General features: G+C 47.8%; 1 protein-coding gene across 1 annotated transcript in view; it reads right to left on the reverse strand.

Annotated features, from left to right (window-relative positions):
- Irs1 (insulin receptor substrate 1) overlaps window positions 1-5,583 on the reverse strand; it is a 58,881-nt gene extending 53,298 nt beyond the window's left edge. The window contains exon 1 of the mRNA XM_026409550.2: window positions 788-5,583. Coding sequence (XP_026265335.2) covers window positions 809-4,534 — 3,726 coding nt within the window. The 5' untranslated portion in view covers window positions 4,535-5,583 and the 3' untranslated portion in view covers window positions 788-808. The remainder of the gene's footprint in view (window positions 1-787) is intronic.
- Between the last annotated feature and the right edge of the window lie 6,939 nt (window positions 5,584-12,522).

Consider the following 12,522-nt stretch of genomic DNA (forward strand, 5'->3'; position numbering starts at 1 on the left):
AACTTCCATAACTCTTAACTCGTAATGGGTCCCAGGCGCATGCAGTTTATTGCATATCCTGTATAAAAGCGGCCATGCCTGTGAGATGGGTGGTTGTGTGAAAAATATTTCACGACTCCTGGTACAGGAACAAAAAGAAAATGTCACCCATAATCACCTTCTCAAGAGATCATAGGCAGATAAGTACTTCTCTCTGAATATGTATGACTAAAGTGCTTTTACTCCCCAGTCTTTTTAGGACAACATGAATAAAAATTGATGCTTCCTGTTGCTGTTTATGTTGCGTTGGTATTGTGAAAACACAGAACAAAAGTGCACACAGCAACTCAGTAAGATCACCCTTTAGAGCTCTGAGAACTATCTTTAGTGAAGAGCTGAGCTTCTGTGTGAACAAGTATTTTTGTAGAATTGTCCCAATGAGGGCTGACCTTAATAAACGGTCAAAAGAAAACTTCAATAGAAAGATAAAGTTTCTCATATATGAACTTCACAAACCTCAGAACTGGTATTATAGCATATGAGTTTTTAAAATACTACAGTATGTTATTTCACTTGGGAATTCTCAAATGAAAAAGCCCTCCTGTGGCTGCTCACACAGTTGATTATCTGCCAACAGTCATTGTGAGGTGAGCATCCATATGTCCTGACCCACCCACCAACTCTCAGTTAAGAGCATTCTCCCTATGGGAGTAGCGGGAAGGAGCACAAGGAGCAGAGGCAAAGAACAGAAATCTAGCACAAGATTAAAAGCAGTTTTGTCTTCTGAATCTGACACCATGAAACGCACCTGCTGTGACGTCCAGTTGAGCTACTGGCGGTCCTCTGGCTGCTTCTGGAAACTGATGCTGGCATAGGTGCTTAAATCCTCGCTGGAGCGGCTGGTGGAGCTGCTCTCACTACTGCCCAGGGGCTGATGAGGGGGTGGAGGTGGGGGAGGCTGTGGTTGAGGGGGGCGCTCCTGAGGGCGCTGTTTGAAGTCCTTGACCAAATCCAGGTCTATGTAGTTAAGACCATTCTCCAAACCCCCAGTAGCTCCACACCCTTGGGCCACCTCCTTGGGGGCTCCGCCGAGCTCCCCAGGTCTCAGCCAGACATTCTCAAAGGAAGCAGAGCTGTGGCGTTTGACATCCTCACTGCTGTTGCTGCCACCACCGCCACTGCCCCCTACTGCAGCCCCTCCTCCAAAGGGCACCGTGTTGGCCCCCCGGGAAGCAGTAGGTGTTGAGGAGAAGGTCTCTGAGCTATGCCTCCTCCGGCACCCTTGTGGATCTGCACGGATCACTTTGGCACTCTGGTTGCGGTTGGGACTGAGGTTTACCCGGGTGAAGGCGCTAATGCCCCCAGGTCCCTGTGGGCCCCCCAAAAGGGAAGAGTGGGCAGGAAGCTCAGTTGCTCCTTGAGGTGCAGCAGGGGAAGAAGAGGCTGTGGAGGCTGAAGGAGGAGCAGCCGCTGAGGCCTTGGGCAGTTTTACCTCCTCTGCAGCAATGCCTGTCCGCATGTCAGCGTAGCTAACAGGGGCAACTGGTGAGGTGTCCACGTAGCTCTGACGGGGACAACCCATCTGCATGGTCATGTAGTCACCCCGGCTGCTGGGCACTGCCCGGGTAGGCCTGCAAATGCTAGTAGTCCCTGGAGGTGCAGGGCCCACTCTGCCCATCTCCCCCCCACTGCTCTCCTGCCAGGCTGCCCTCCGGCCTGGCCCCAAGTCCATGTTCATGTACTCCTCAGTGCCAGTCTCGTCCTCTTTGGGAGCTGGCTGGAGCTGGGATGGACACCGAACAGAAGGTGAGCTGCGGGAAGTCATAGGGCCAGATAAGTAGCCAGGCTGGTCATTCCCAAATTCAATATTCACATATTCCCCTGGGCTTTTGGGCTCCGGAGGGTGCAGTAGGGGCTGCTGCTGTTGCTGTTCTCGAGCCCGAGGCAAGGTGCTGGCCTTGGGATCCCCCAAAGATAGCCTTGTGGGCCGAGCCAGGCGGCTGTTGGTCTGAGCAGCTGTGTCCACTTTTCGAGGCAAATGGGGCTGCAAGACATGATGGTGGGGATGTGGGAGGCCAGGCTCTGGCCTAGCCCCACAGTAACCCCCACCCAGGCTGTCGCTGCTGGTGGAGGAAGAAGAATCTTCTGCAGTTGCAGTGTAGAGAAGGCGACCAGAGCTAGAGGAGAGGCGGAGATGCTGGTGCCGGGCACCCTCCTCTGGCTCCCCAGGGCGCTGGGTGTGCTTAAAAGACCTTGGCAATGAATAGTAGGAAAGGACTGGCTTGTGCTGGGGATCCTCAGGGCCATAGTAGCAGTCAGAGGGGCTGCTGGTGTTGGAGTCCCCCACTGGTGACATGTTCATGTAGTCACCTGTACAAGGCAAGAGCTTGCTACCCCCACTCTCCACAGGGGGCTTGGGGTGAGACAGGGCATGAGAGTGGTGCCCACTGACCCCATTTGTCCATAGCTTCCCATAGCTACTGCCAGAAGGGGCGGCACTGATGCTGCTGCTGCTGCTGGACCCACCTCCAATGTCAGGGGAGCAGCTGCCACTGGGGGACATCATCATGTAGCCATTGGGGTCCACTCTCTGGGGATGACGTCTGATGGGGTTGATGATCTGCTGCGGGGCAGACACGCTCTTGGGGCTCATGGGCATATAATCCCCACTGCCCTTTCGGCTATTGGGCACTGGGGCCACTCCTGGGGACATGGGCATGTATCCATCATCAGTGTGGAGGGTGGAACTATCTGGGCGATGGTGGCTGCTGCGGTGCTCCAAGGCATGCATCTCTAGACCCTCCTCAGGGTAGGAATGGGTGGGCACGAAGGCAGAGTGCCTGTAGCCAGGCAGTCGGCCTCCACTGCCACCTCCTGGTGGATAGGCAGGCATCATCTCTGTATACTCCTCAATGGAAGCCACTGAGGACTGGGATGGGGTCTTCTGGTGGGAAATGGTAGGGGATGTCCCTGCAGAGTGGGTTCTCTTCCGGAACCTATTATCCAGATCAGCAGCACTGGCAGCTTCATCCCCAGTCAACAACGCTGGGCTGGTGCCCAAGCCAGCTCCTGGGATGTACCGGTGGCCATTACCACCTCGGGACAAAATGTAATGACCATTGGGAGCTGTTAGAGTGGAGGCCCCCTTTCCACCCATGCATATATAATTGCTCAGCTCCTCCTCGCCTCGGGCTGGTGGGGTGTGGCCCAAGGAATCTGGAGTGACACTGCGGAAGGAACTTCGGAAGTCGCAGGGGCTAGAGCCATACTCATCTGAAGAGATGAAACCGCCATCACTGGGGGAACCAGACACGGAAGCACTAGACCGCCTTGGAAACAGACAGTCCGAAGTGGAACCATGGCCACTGGTGCTGCTGGACGATAGACTAACTGGGCTGGTTGCCGAAGGCGAGCAGCGAGAAGAAGGCATGGGGATGGAGCGACTGTGGTTGAGAGGCGGGTGCAGCCGGGAGCTGCCCCGATGCCGGTGGGCGTGGGTTCTGTTGGTGCTAGGACTCACAGGGCTGCCATCCACAGAGGCTGGGCGGGACATGGTGCCTTCACCATCGCTGGAGGCTCGCACACGGAAGGATCCTGGCTTCCCACCTACCATACTGGCAGGGGAGGTGGCAGTGATGCTCTCAGTGCGTGATCTGCGGGTCAACCCCACCTGGCTGGGCGGGGGGTTGTTGAGATGGTGCCTGCGCAAGGGGACACTGATGGGGTTGGAGCAGTTGGATGAGGACTGGCTCTTGCTTCGAGGGCGAAACTCATCACTCATGGCCCGCATGGCCTCCAAGATAGTCTCATGCATGTTCTGGGCCACCACCGAGTCATCCACCTGCATCCAGAACTCCCCAGGCCCTGTCACAGCAGAACGGCCCACCTCAATGAAAAAGAAGTTTTCAGAGTGGCCGCAGCGTCTGATGTTCATTAGCTGTAGCACCACAGCCGCTGCCTCTGAGTTCAGCTTCACAAAGCTAATGGTCTTGCTGGTCAGGCAGAGGCGGTAGATGCCAATGAGGTTCTTTGTCTGACCCAGGCCCTTGGGCTTCAAGATCACCTGCCAGACCTCCTTAAACGCAGGTCCTGGCCCATCTCCATAGCTCAAGTCCTCTCCAGCCTCCCCGAGGCCCAAGCTGCCACTGCAGCTACCACTGCCTCCTGCTCCAGGGGCTGAGGCCCCTTCGTGGTGGTGGCTTTTGGCACGGTTGTGCAGCTGCAGGAGAGCCTGGTACCAGCTGTCTTGCTCAGCCTCACTGTCCGCAGCAATGGCAAAGTGCTCGTCCCGGGTATAGAGAGCCACCAGGTGCTTGTTCTTGGAGTCAGCACGTTTGTTGATGTTGAAGCAGCTCTCGAGGGGGATCGAGCGTTTGGGGGCGCTCGACTTGTGCCTCCACTTCTTCTCGTTCTCGTAGTACTCCAAGCGCGCAGGGCCCCCGGCCTCGCTGGCCGCCCGCAGCACGAAGAAGCGCTTGTGCATGCTCTTGGGCTTGCGCAGGTAGCCCACCTTGCGCACGTCCGAGAAACCTTCGGTATCTGGAGGACTCGCCATGCTGTCGCCACCGCCACCGCGGCTGAGCAAAAGGAGGCGCCGAAAAACAACTAGTTGGGGGGCGCAGGCTCCTCACCGCGGCCCCGCACATGCAAACAAGGCTGAAGGCTGAAGAAACCCCGACTCCTAAATCCACGCCGTCCCCTGCAGTGGGGAGGGGTAGCAAAGAAGGACGCAGTGGCTGCGCCAAGGAAGAGAGCCGACTGGAGTTTATGGGCGTTTTATGCCCAGAGGAGAGGCAATGCGTCCGGGGTGAATGCGGCCACGATCTTCCCGAAAGCCAAGTGTCCCCTCAACCACTGCAGCCAGGAAGGAGCTAAGATGCATCTCTAGCCGCCTCAGCTTAAGTCCCGCGCAGGAAGGCAGCGGCGACCAGCGGGTCCCTGTGGTGCCCCTGCAGGCGCGCACGCCTTCCCTCCTGAGTTCCTCTCTGGAAGTAGCGATTCACGAGGCAAATTAAATATCCTTGGGCAGGGGGAGGCGGGCTGCCAAGTCCCAACGTTGCACGGGGTTCTCCCTCCTCCTCCTTCGCCTCCTCCTTTGCCTCCTCCCACCCCCCCAACAGTCCCCGCCGCCACCAGCCGCCCAAATACCAGCTCAATCGCAGAGACCGCGGCGCTGCGGCTGTTGCTGCTGCTGCTGCTGCCGCCGCCCGCGGACGCGTCCTCCGCAGCCCTCATTCGAGCCCATCTCGGCGGGCGGGGAAAGTGGCTTTTCCACGCGAAACGCTACTGGGCAGACGCGGGAGCCGGAGACGGTCCAGAGGGACAAGCTCATCCCTGCCCCTCGCTCCAGTCGGCAAGGGAGGAGGGGAGGGGACTAGGGAGGGAGGCAGAGGGGGAGGTTTGGGAAGGATTCGGGGAAGACGCCTGTTCCCCGGGAGGCACTGCCGCTGCAGTTACTTCTCCCTCCCTCCTCCTCCTCCTCCTCGGAGAGTTGCCGAGAGCCCCAACCAAAACAAGCGGCGGCGTCTGGCTCTGCGCGCCGGCCCCCTCCGACCGCGCCGCCGTCTCACTCGGAGGAGAAAAACACGTGACGGAGTCTCCGCGCTCGGCAGCCGGGCAGCCGCCGGGAGGCTCCCGCCCGGGTCTCTACACATTCCGGGCCGAGCCCGCCCCGCGCCCGCCCCTCTCCGCCCCCCGGCCGTGCCGCAGCGGCGCCGCGCCGGGCCTCTGCGCTGCGCTCGGGCAGCGCCCCTCCGCGGCCGTCCGCCGGGGCGCAGCACCTAGCTGCCCTCGCACCACCTAGGGCGCCCCCGGCCCGCAGGAATCCCCTCGGCCGGCGCTCGCGGGGTGTTTGGGTGGCTACCCGAAAACACGAGGGGAGTCTGGGAAAACGGGAGGGGGCGAGCTCGGGAAGACGCAGGAGTGAGGGTGGGGGGTGACGGGGGGGGGCACTGCGGCTGCGGAGCCCGGCGTGGGAGGGCCGGGGAGGAGGGGGGCCCCCGGAGCTGGGCTAGATCTTACCTAACAGGTAAGAGGGACCCCTTGGGTAGAGGTTTCTAGTCAAGGTTTTTCCTCCCCGGAAATAAAAAGGTGTATTTCGGCTTCAGGGGGATAGGCCGTGGTAAGCAGATCTAGCTTTTTGTAAGGTTTTCTAAGGGACATCAGGGCTAGCCTTCCACCTTGGAGTCCCCAGATTTGCTGCCTCCAGGTACCTTGTAGGAAGAGGGATGCCCAAGGGCAGTGATTGGGGGGGGTTAAGGTCACTCCAGAGAACAGGAATTTCCCGGCAAGCGCCTCACGTCTGGCACTGTGGCTTTAGCTGCTGTTCAATTAGGGAGAACATGTAAACATCACAATTTCTCCCTCTTCCCCTGCCGTTCTAGAAAACAGGGAGTCACACGTAGGGGTAAGGGCAAATGAGATACCCCTCATCATAATCCCAAGTCAATTTTATTTTAGAAGGATGCTAGGGACCTACGAGGGTTCATAAGGCCAAAACCCTACTGTGCAAATATTGGTTGAAATGTTTGTTTCACACACAGCTTCCACACCCATTGAACCACCCTATAAATTTTTAACCTTGACCACAAGGATAAGCGGGAGAAAACAAGGATAGTGCCAGCTCAACTGTACAGGAAAATGAGTACTTCATGAGTTAGAACAGGTCAGCAGCCTGCGTCTAGTTGCACAGCCTCTTGTTTGGTTACCTTGCGGTATTTGTCTCACCACAAGCAAAAGCTCCCCAAAGTTTTTGGTTTGGGGGGTTATTTTTTTAAGGTGACCTATAAACAAGCAGATTGTCCCTGCTTTCCCAGCTGGTATTAAAGACCTACAGAGATGACGCGTGTCGCTGGGTTTAATGGTATTTTGTTTTCCAGTCCTGGCCTGTTTGGGGTTTCCGCCCCCTTTCTGCTCCAGGAACCCACCTCAGCCTCTTGCTTAAGCACTGCAGGATGCTCGCGGGGAAACGCAGCAGTCCTCTAGCTGGGCATGCTCAATGGCCAGGACTGTTTGGGTCTCCGGGGAGGGTGCCTTGGCCTAATGCGGGGTGAGAGGCGGGGCGAATTTCCTGTGGAAGCCTGCTGATTGGCGAAGCTGCCTGTCTTTCAAACCCTGCACTGCAGCGGTGGTGGGGAGGACGGTGAGGGTACCAAGGTAGGTTGCAAAGCGTAGTTAAAAAAAAAAAAAGAAGAAGAAGAAGAACAAGGACCCTAGGCGCCATTCATCGGTTTGCAATACGTGAGCTGGGGGTTCCAGCATCTATAGAGGGGCTTCTCCCACCGTAGCCGAGAAGTCTCTCATTTCTCCGCTCACCTTCGTGTTCCTTGCCACCATGCAGCTTCTTCTAAAGCTGGTTAAAGTATGATTGGAGTACACATGTTGAATTGAAAGCCCTCCCTTCTTTTACTCTGACAGCTTGGTGATGTGGGCACACGTGCCCACTACAGAAAGGCTATAAATAGCAGACAATTTGGAAATGGTAACCAGGCGGCAATAACAGGGATTGAAATTCTGGGTTTAGGAAGTGCTTTATGCGGGGAGGGTAGAAGAGGAGTCTGCGAAATACAGAAGCCTGAAGTAGTGCAGAAGTGTAACTGTGTAGGAGGTTTTTACCCTAGGCAAGAAAAAAGAATCTAGGTAAGGCCAAAGGACTTTTCACAGGTTTGATGTTTAGCGCTGGAGGGGGCACGTGTTTCACATTTTGTAGGAAAACAATTCAAATCCATAGACGTTTGTTTTCTGAATAACCTCTGCCCTACTACCGCCCTACCCCAAGTCTAAATAAAGGGGATGTACTTCTATGGGAGGAAGGGAGACCTTGAAAGCCTATTTAATTTACAAATATTACAGTTAATCTTAACAGGATGGTTAAGATTGTGATCATATAATACTATTATTAAAGCTTTTAAAAAGATGTCTCTCAGTAGTAAGGGATTTCTGTTTTAAAAACATAATTTATGGGCTGGGATTGTGGCTCCGCGTGGAGCGCTTACCTAGCACGTATGAAGCGCTGGGTTCGATCGTCAGCACCACATAAAAATAAATAAAATAAAGGTGTCCAAATGCAACTAATTTAAAAAAAAACATAATTCATGTGGCTAAAATATCTCAAAGAAATCATGAAATAAACCAAATCGCTGTGACAATTTCTCTTCAGACCAATGAACTTCATATGGAAAACAATCACTGAAATTAGGGTTTTTGCCATTTTTTCAATTTGCTAAGTTTTACTACCAATGTTAAAGGTGATTAATATTTATTAAATTATAGTATAGTAAGTTCAATTGTTCTCTACCTTTTTATTATTATTATTATTATTATTATTATTATTACTGGGTTGAGAGAACTCTGAAAATCCAAGTTCACATTTGGTTCATATAATATACAGAATAGAAAGAGGTGCTTTAGTGGAATCTAAGTGAAGTAACGTTGAGTGGATACATGTATTATCCTGTCACCTTACGCTAAATTTGTCTTGTGGTGTATTGTAATGAAATACACTGCATGAAAAATTTACTTCTAACTGAAAATTCACTGGAAAGGAAAAACAACCCATTACTAAAATACATTACTCAATGCTGCCATCTATAGGACAGTGAGAGACGGCTTAGATAATAAATGGGTAAAGTGCATTTCAAAAGAGGGCTGAAATAATGATTCATTGAAAACATTACCAGAGCCATTTTGATACCATAAATACAGTTAGGACTGAAGAAGTTAAAATTTTACATGTCATAGGTGCACTTTTGAGCAATGTCTACAAATTAACTTTAAAATGTAAATAATGCTCTATGTATAACACTATCAGGATTCAAAATTTTATATATATATAAAACACTATGCATTCAAAATTTATAAATTTTTACATATATCCCCAAAAGCTTGAGTTGAGGTAAGGTGCCACTCATCATTCGAAAATTACAAAGCATTTTTATATTAAAACAGTTGTTTTTAAAAGAAAAATGAGTCACTGGAAAAGCTGCCTAAATATTGGTATCTCATTAATTTTGGCAATTTAGAACAATGCTTGAGGGAAAAATCAAGACTTGGTTTTTTTTAACTGAAGTTCTATTTTTCAAAATATCTTAATAATAAGTATTTGAATGCATTCTCTACAAGGTAATATGAAATATATACAATGAAGCAGTTTCTTACATCTTTGATGGGGTAATGAGAGATACAAAATAAAGATAATTAATGTCTAAAGATGTTTGTGTGTGTTAAATATCAACTATTGAGCAGATGGAGAGCATGTGTATGCAATAACTAAAGAAATGTTTATGGAGGAGCGGAACCTTAAGCTTGAACTCTAAAGGTGGCTATAACTCCGACAAGTGATAGTCAGATTTTTTTTTTGCCCATTCGAGGTTTTTGAAGCAACTACTGTGTGTTAGACATCAGGAGAGGCTTCAAGGATTTAGGTATCTAAGACATGATCCTGCACACAGGAAGCTCACAGTTAAGTTGGAAGATGAATAAACACAGGATGAATGAAATCGCACAGCAATCAATTCCTTTCTAACTTAAAAATCATCAGTCACAGACTGGAAGTCTAGAAGATGCCTCTTCCCTTAAAAACTTTGTTTTCTCTTATAATTAAAATCGTTCATCCATTTAGATTGGAAAAAAAAAAAGTTTGTAAAGAAGAACTAAAAAATGAGCTGCAAAGTCACTTTGGCTTAAGAATCTGCAAGATCAGGATCCCTCAGACCTGAGGATCTTAATGCAGGTCCTGATTCAGAGGTTGGAGGGCAGGCTGAACAGATGTGTTATTTGCACACACAAGGTGAATCTTATTTCTGCACCACCCTTAGGTAGCAAAGTTCTAATAATGGATGATTAAGTGTAAGGCATAATATGGTACTGTGAGATGCAAGTAGGGCATTTACTTTTCAGTGTTATCAATACATTCGAAGGGGACAACAGCAGTAAAAATTGCATTTAACTGAGAGATCATTGCATTTGGAGCTTCTGTCTTTTCAACCACTGGTATCAAGAAAACTCAAAACTAATGCAGGATTTCAGAAAGACAGTTTCAAAGCATTTGTATTTTGATATAAATATAGAATCAACGGATGGATGAGGTTGAAAGAAAAGGAGGAGGTGAAAATGCCATGCCACTGTTTAATTTTCTCATTTCAGAATTTTACTGATTGGCGATTTGGGGTTGGGGGGTAGGTATTGGTGATTCTGATAGACTTGCTTTTTTGTTTTTTTCCTTATTTGTTTTAATTTAATTCATCAGCGATTATCTTCTCATTTTATTTTACAGTTTTTTGCTATGGACTGGGAGCTTATCATTATCTTGGATAATGCCATTCACTCTTTTGGTCAGTTAATCAAGGGAAATAATCCTCAGCCATTTCTTATATTCAAAGAGCCAACATTTTATCTAGATATATATGCCAGAAGGGTTTACAGTAGCAGAAGGGTTTACAGACTTTATAACACCTCTTGTTAATTCTGCCCAGTTCTTCATCTTAAATTTGTCTTTTTAATTGCGGTACATTCAGTCTAAAACTTGATAACCAAGAAAGTCTTCAAAATAGTTCTTCAACTTCATTTGTTTATTTTTAATGATAATTTCGAGGAATGATGAATATCCTAAACCTCTTCATTAGTCAGACTTTGTAGCTCAAACTAGTTGGTTTTCTGTACTAACAAAGCATTACTATGTTACCCACAGCCCCTTATTTTTCTCCCACCCTGCCTCAATTGGAAAATTAACAATTATATCTTTTTTCTTTGTTTTTAAAAAGTAGTTCCTCAAACTGGAGCTCATCACTCAAAGGGTTTTCATTTTTAAAAAATTAACTGATTAGAAGCTTAGGGATTTTAGTTTTGTGTGGTTTGGGAAGATAAGAGTTCATTTGAATTTGAGAAATTTGTAATTACATTGCTAACTGTGGTTTGGTGTCTGCATGTGGGCAGAAGAGTCACTCACCTCAGAATCACCTGGGGACTTGCTAAAATTGAAGCTTTCTGACTCCCATCATCCAAGTGATTATGAATGAGGATATTATGAAAATATAGATCTCTAGCAATTATTTCAAGTCTGTGAAAAGCTTTACATCCTATTGCAATGACTTTAAAAGTTTTGACCATGATCCAGAGTACAAATATACGTACAAACACAGTAAATATCAAAACCCCGTTCATATAGACAATTGAACACAACTTATCCTTCCCACCTGTAATGTACTATTTTCCTTTCTTGGCCTCAGACTCTTTCTCTTTTTATTTTAATTTTCCAAGACACACCAGATTAGCATACTAAGGTGTCATGACTTATGGGTGGAAAATACTGCCTGTCTGTATGAGTATTTTGGAATTCAGAAGCAAAACAATGTAGTCCTTGGTTGGGCCCATCCATAGAAACTCCTAAGGAGGAAATTATGATGTGTTCAATGCATCCTGACTTATTAAAATAATATTATTTTTGGTATCAATCAAAAATGATTTTTCCACTGCTTTTTTCCTTAAGCTAGTCTGTATCTACTAAGCATTCAAATCTGATGCACTTATGCTTTTTCATGCATTTTTACAATGGAAATCTGGAGACAATTGAAAGGCAAATTAAGAACAATCACCATTTTTTAAACAGACATTTGTTACGATTTCCCAGTATTATTTTCTTATAATATTGAACTAGTGTTATTTAATTTGCTATATATAAAGTATTTGAGGGAAGTAATGAAGGAGACATTATAAATGCACTTAAAATACATTCATATGAATTTATATTTTGTTTTTGCATCAGTTTGGATTGAGTTAAAAGGAAAAAGGGACTGTCCTCTTTTATCAAGAAGATAACCTTAGCAGGTCACAGGGACACACATCTATAATCCCAACAACTCAGAAGGCTGAGGCAGAAGAATCATTTCAGGCCAGCCTCAGCAACTCAGTGAGGGCATAAGCAACTTAGCGCCTTTCTCAAAAAAAAAAAAAAAAAAAAAAAAAGGCTAGTAAAATACCTCTGGGTTCAATCCCCAGTACAAAAAGAAAAAAAAAATCAGAAAGACACTGTCCCATGGGTAAAAAGAAGATAAACCTAAAAAAGAACATTAAATTATTAATTTTATTAATAACATTAGATTCATTAAAACTAGCTAAAATGTTACAATTTTGTATTTCTTAGTTTACCAAACAAATTTCTCTGATTCCTAGCAAGTTAAATTTTTAAGTGCTAATTTCCATTCATTCAATAAATATTCTTATTGAGCCTTGACTGTGAGTCTCTGTTTCTGGTGCTTTCGATAAGAGCAGAAGACAGACTGGTCCCCATACTTCAGGAAGACTACAATAAAAACTATACATTTTAAATCATGAAAATATCTAGCATATTAGAGAATGATAAATGCTGTGAAAGAAAAGAAAAATTAAATCAATGTAAGGGAGATTTATAAAAGAGCTGGTGCAGGTAAGCCTCATTCAAGAATGTAACACTGAGCAAAGACTTGAAGCAGGGCAGCTAACTAGCCAACTGGAAAACAGTGAAGAGTGTGCCAGGCAGAGAAGCAACTAGTGCAGGGACCCAGCATA

This window comes from Urocitellus parryii, chromosome 1 (assembly GCF_045843805.1).
Source record: "Urocitellus parryii isolate mUroPar1 chromosome 1, mUroPar1.hap1, whole genome shotgun sequence".
In the NCBI taxonomy this organism is placed as follows: Eukaryota; Metazoa; Chordata; class Mammalia; order Rodentia; family Sciuridae; genus Urocitellus; species Urocitellus parryii.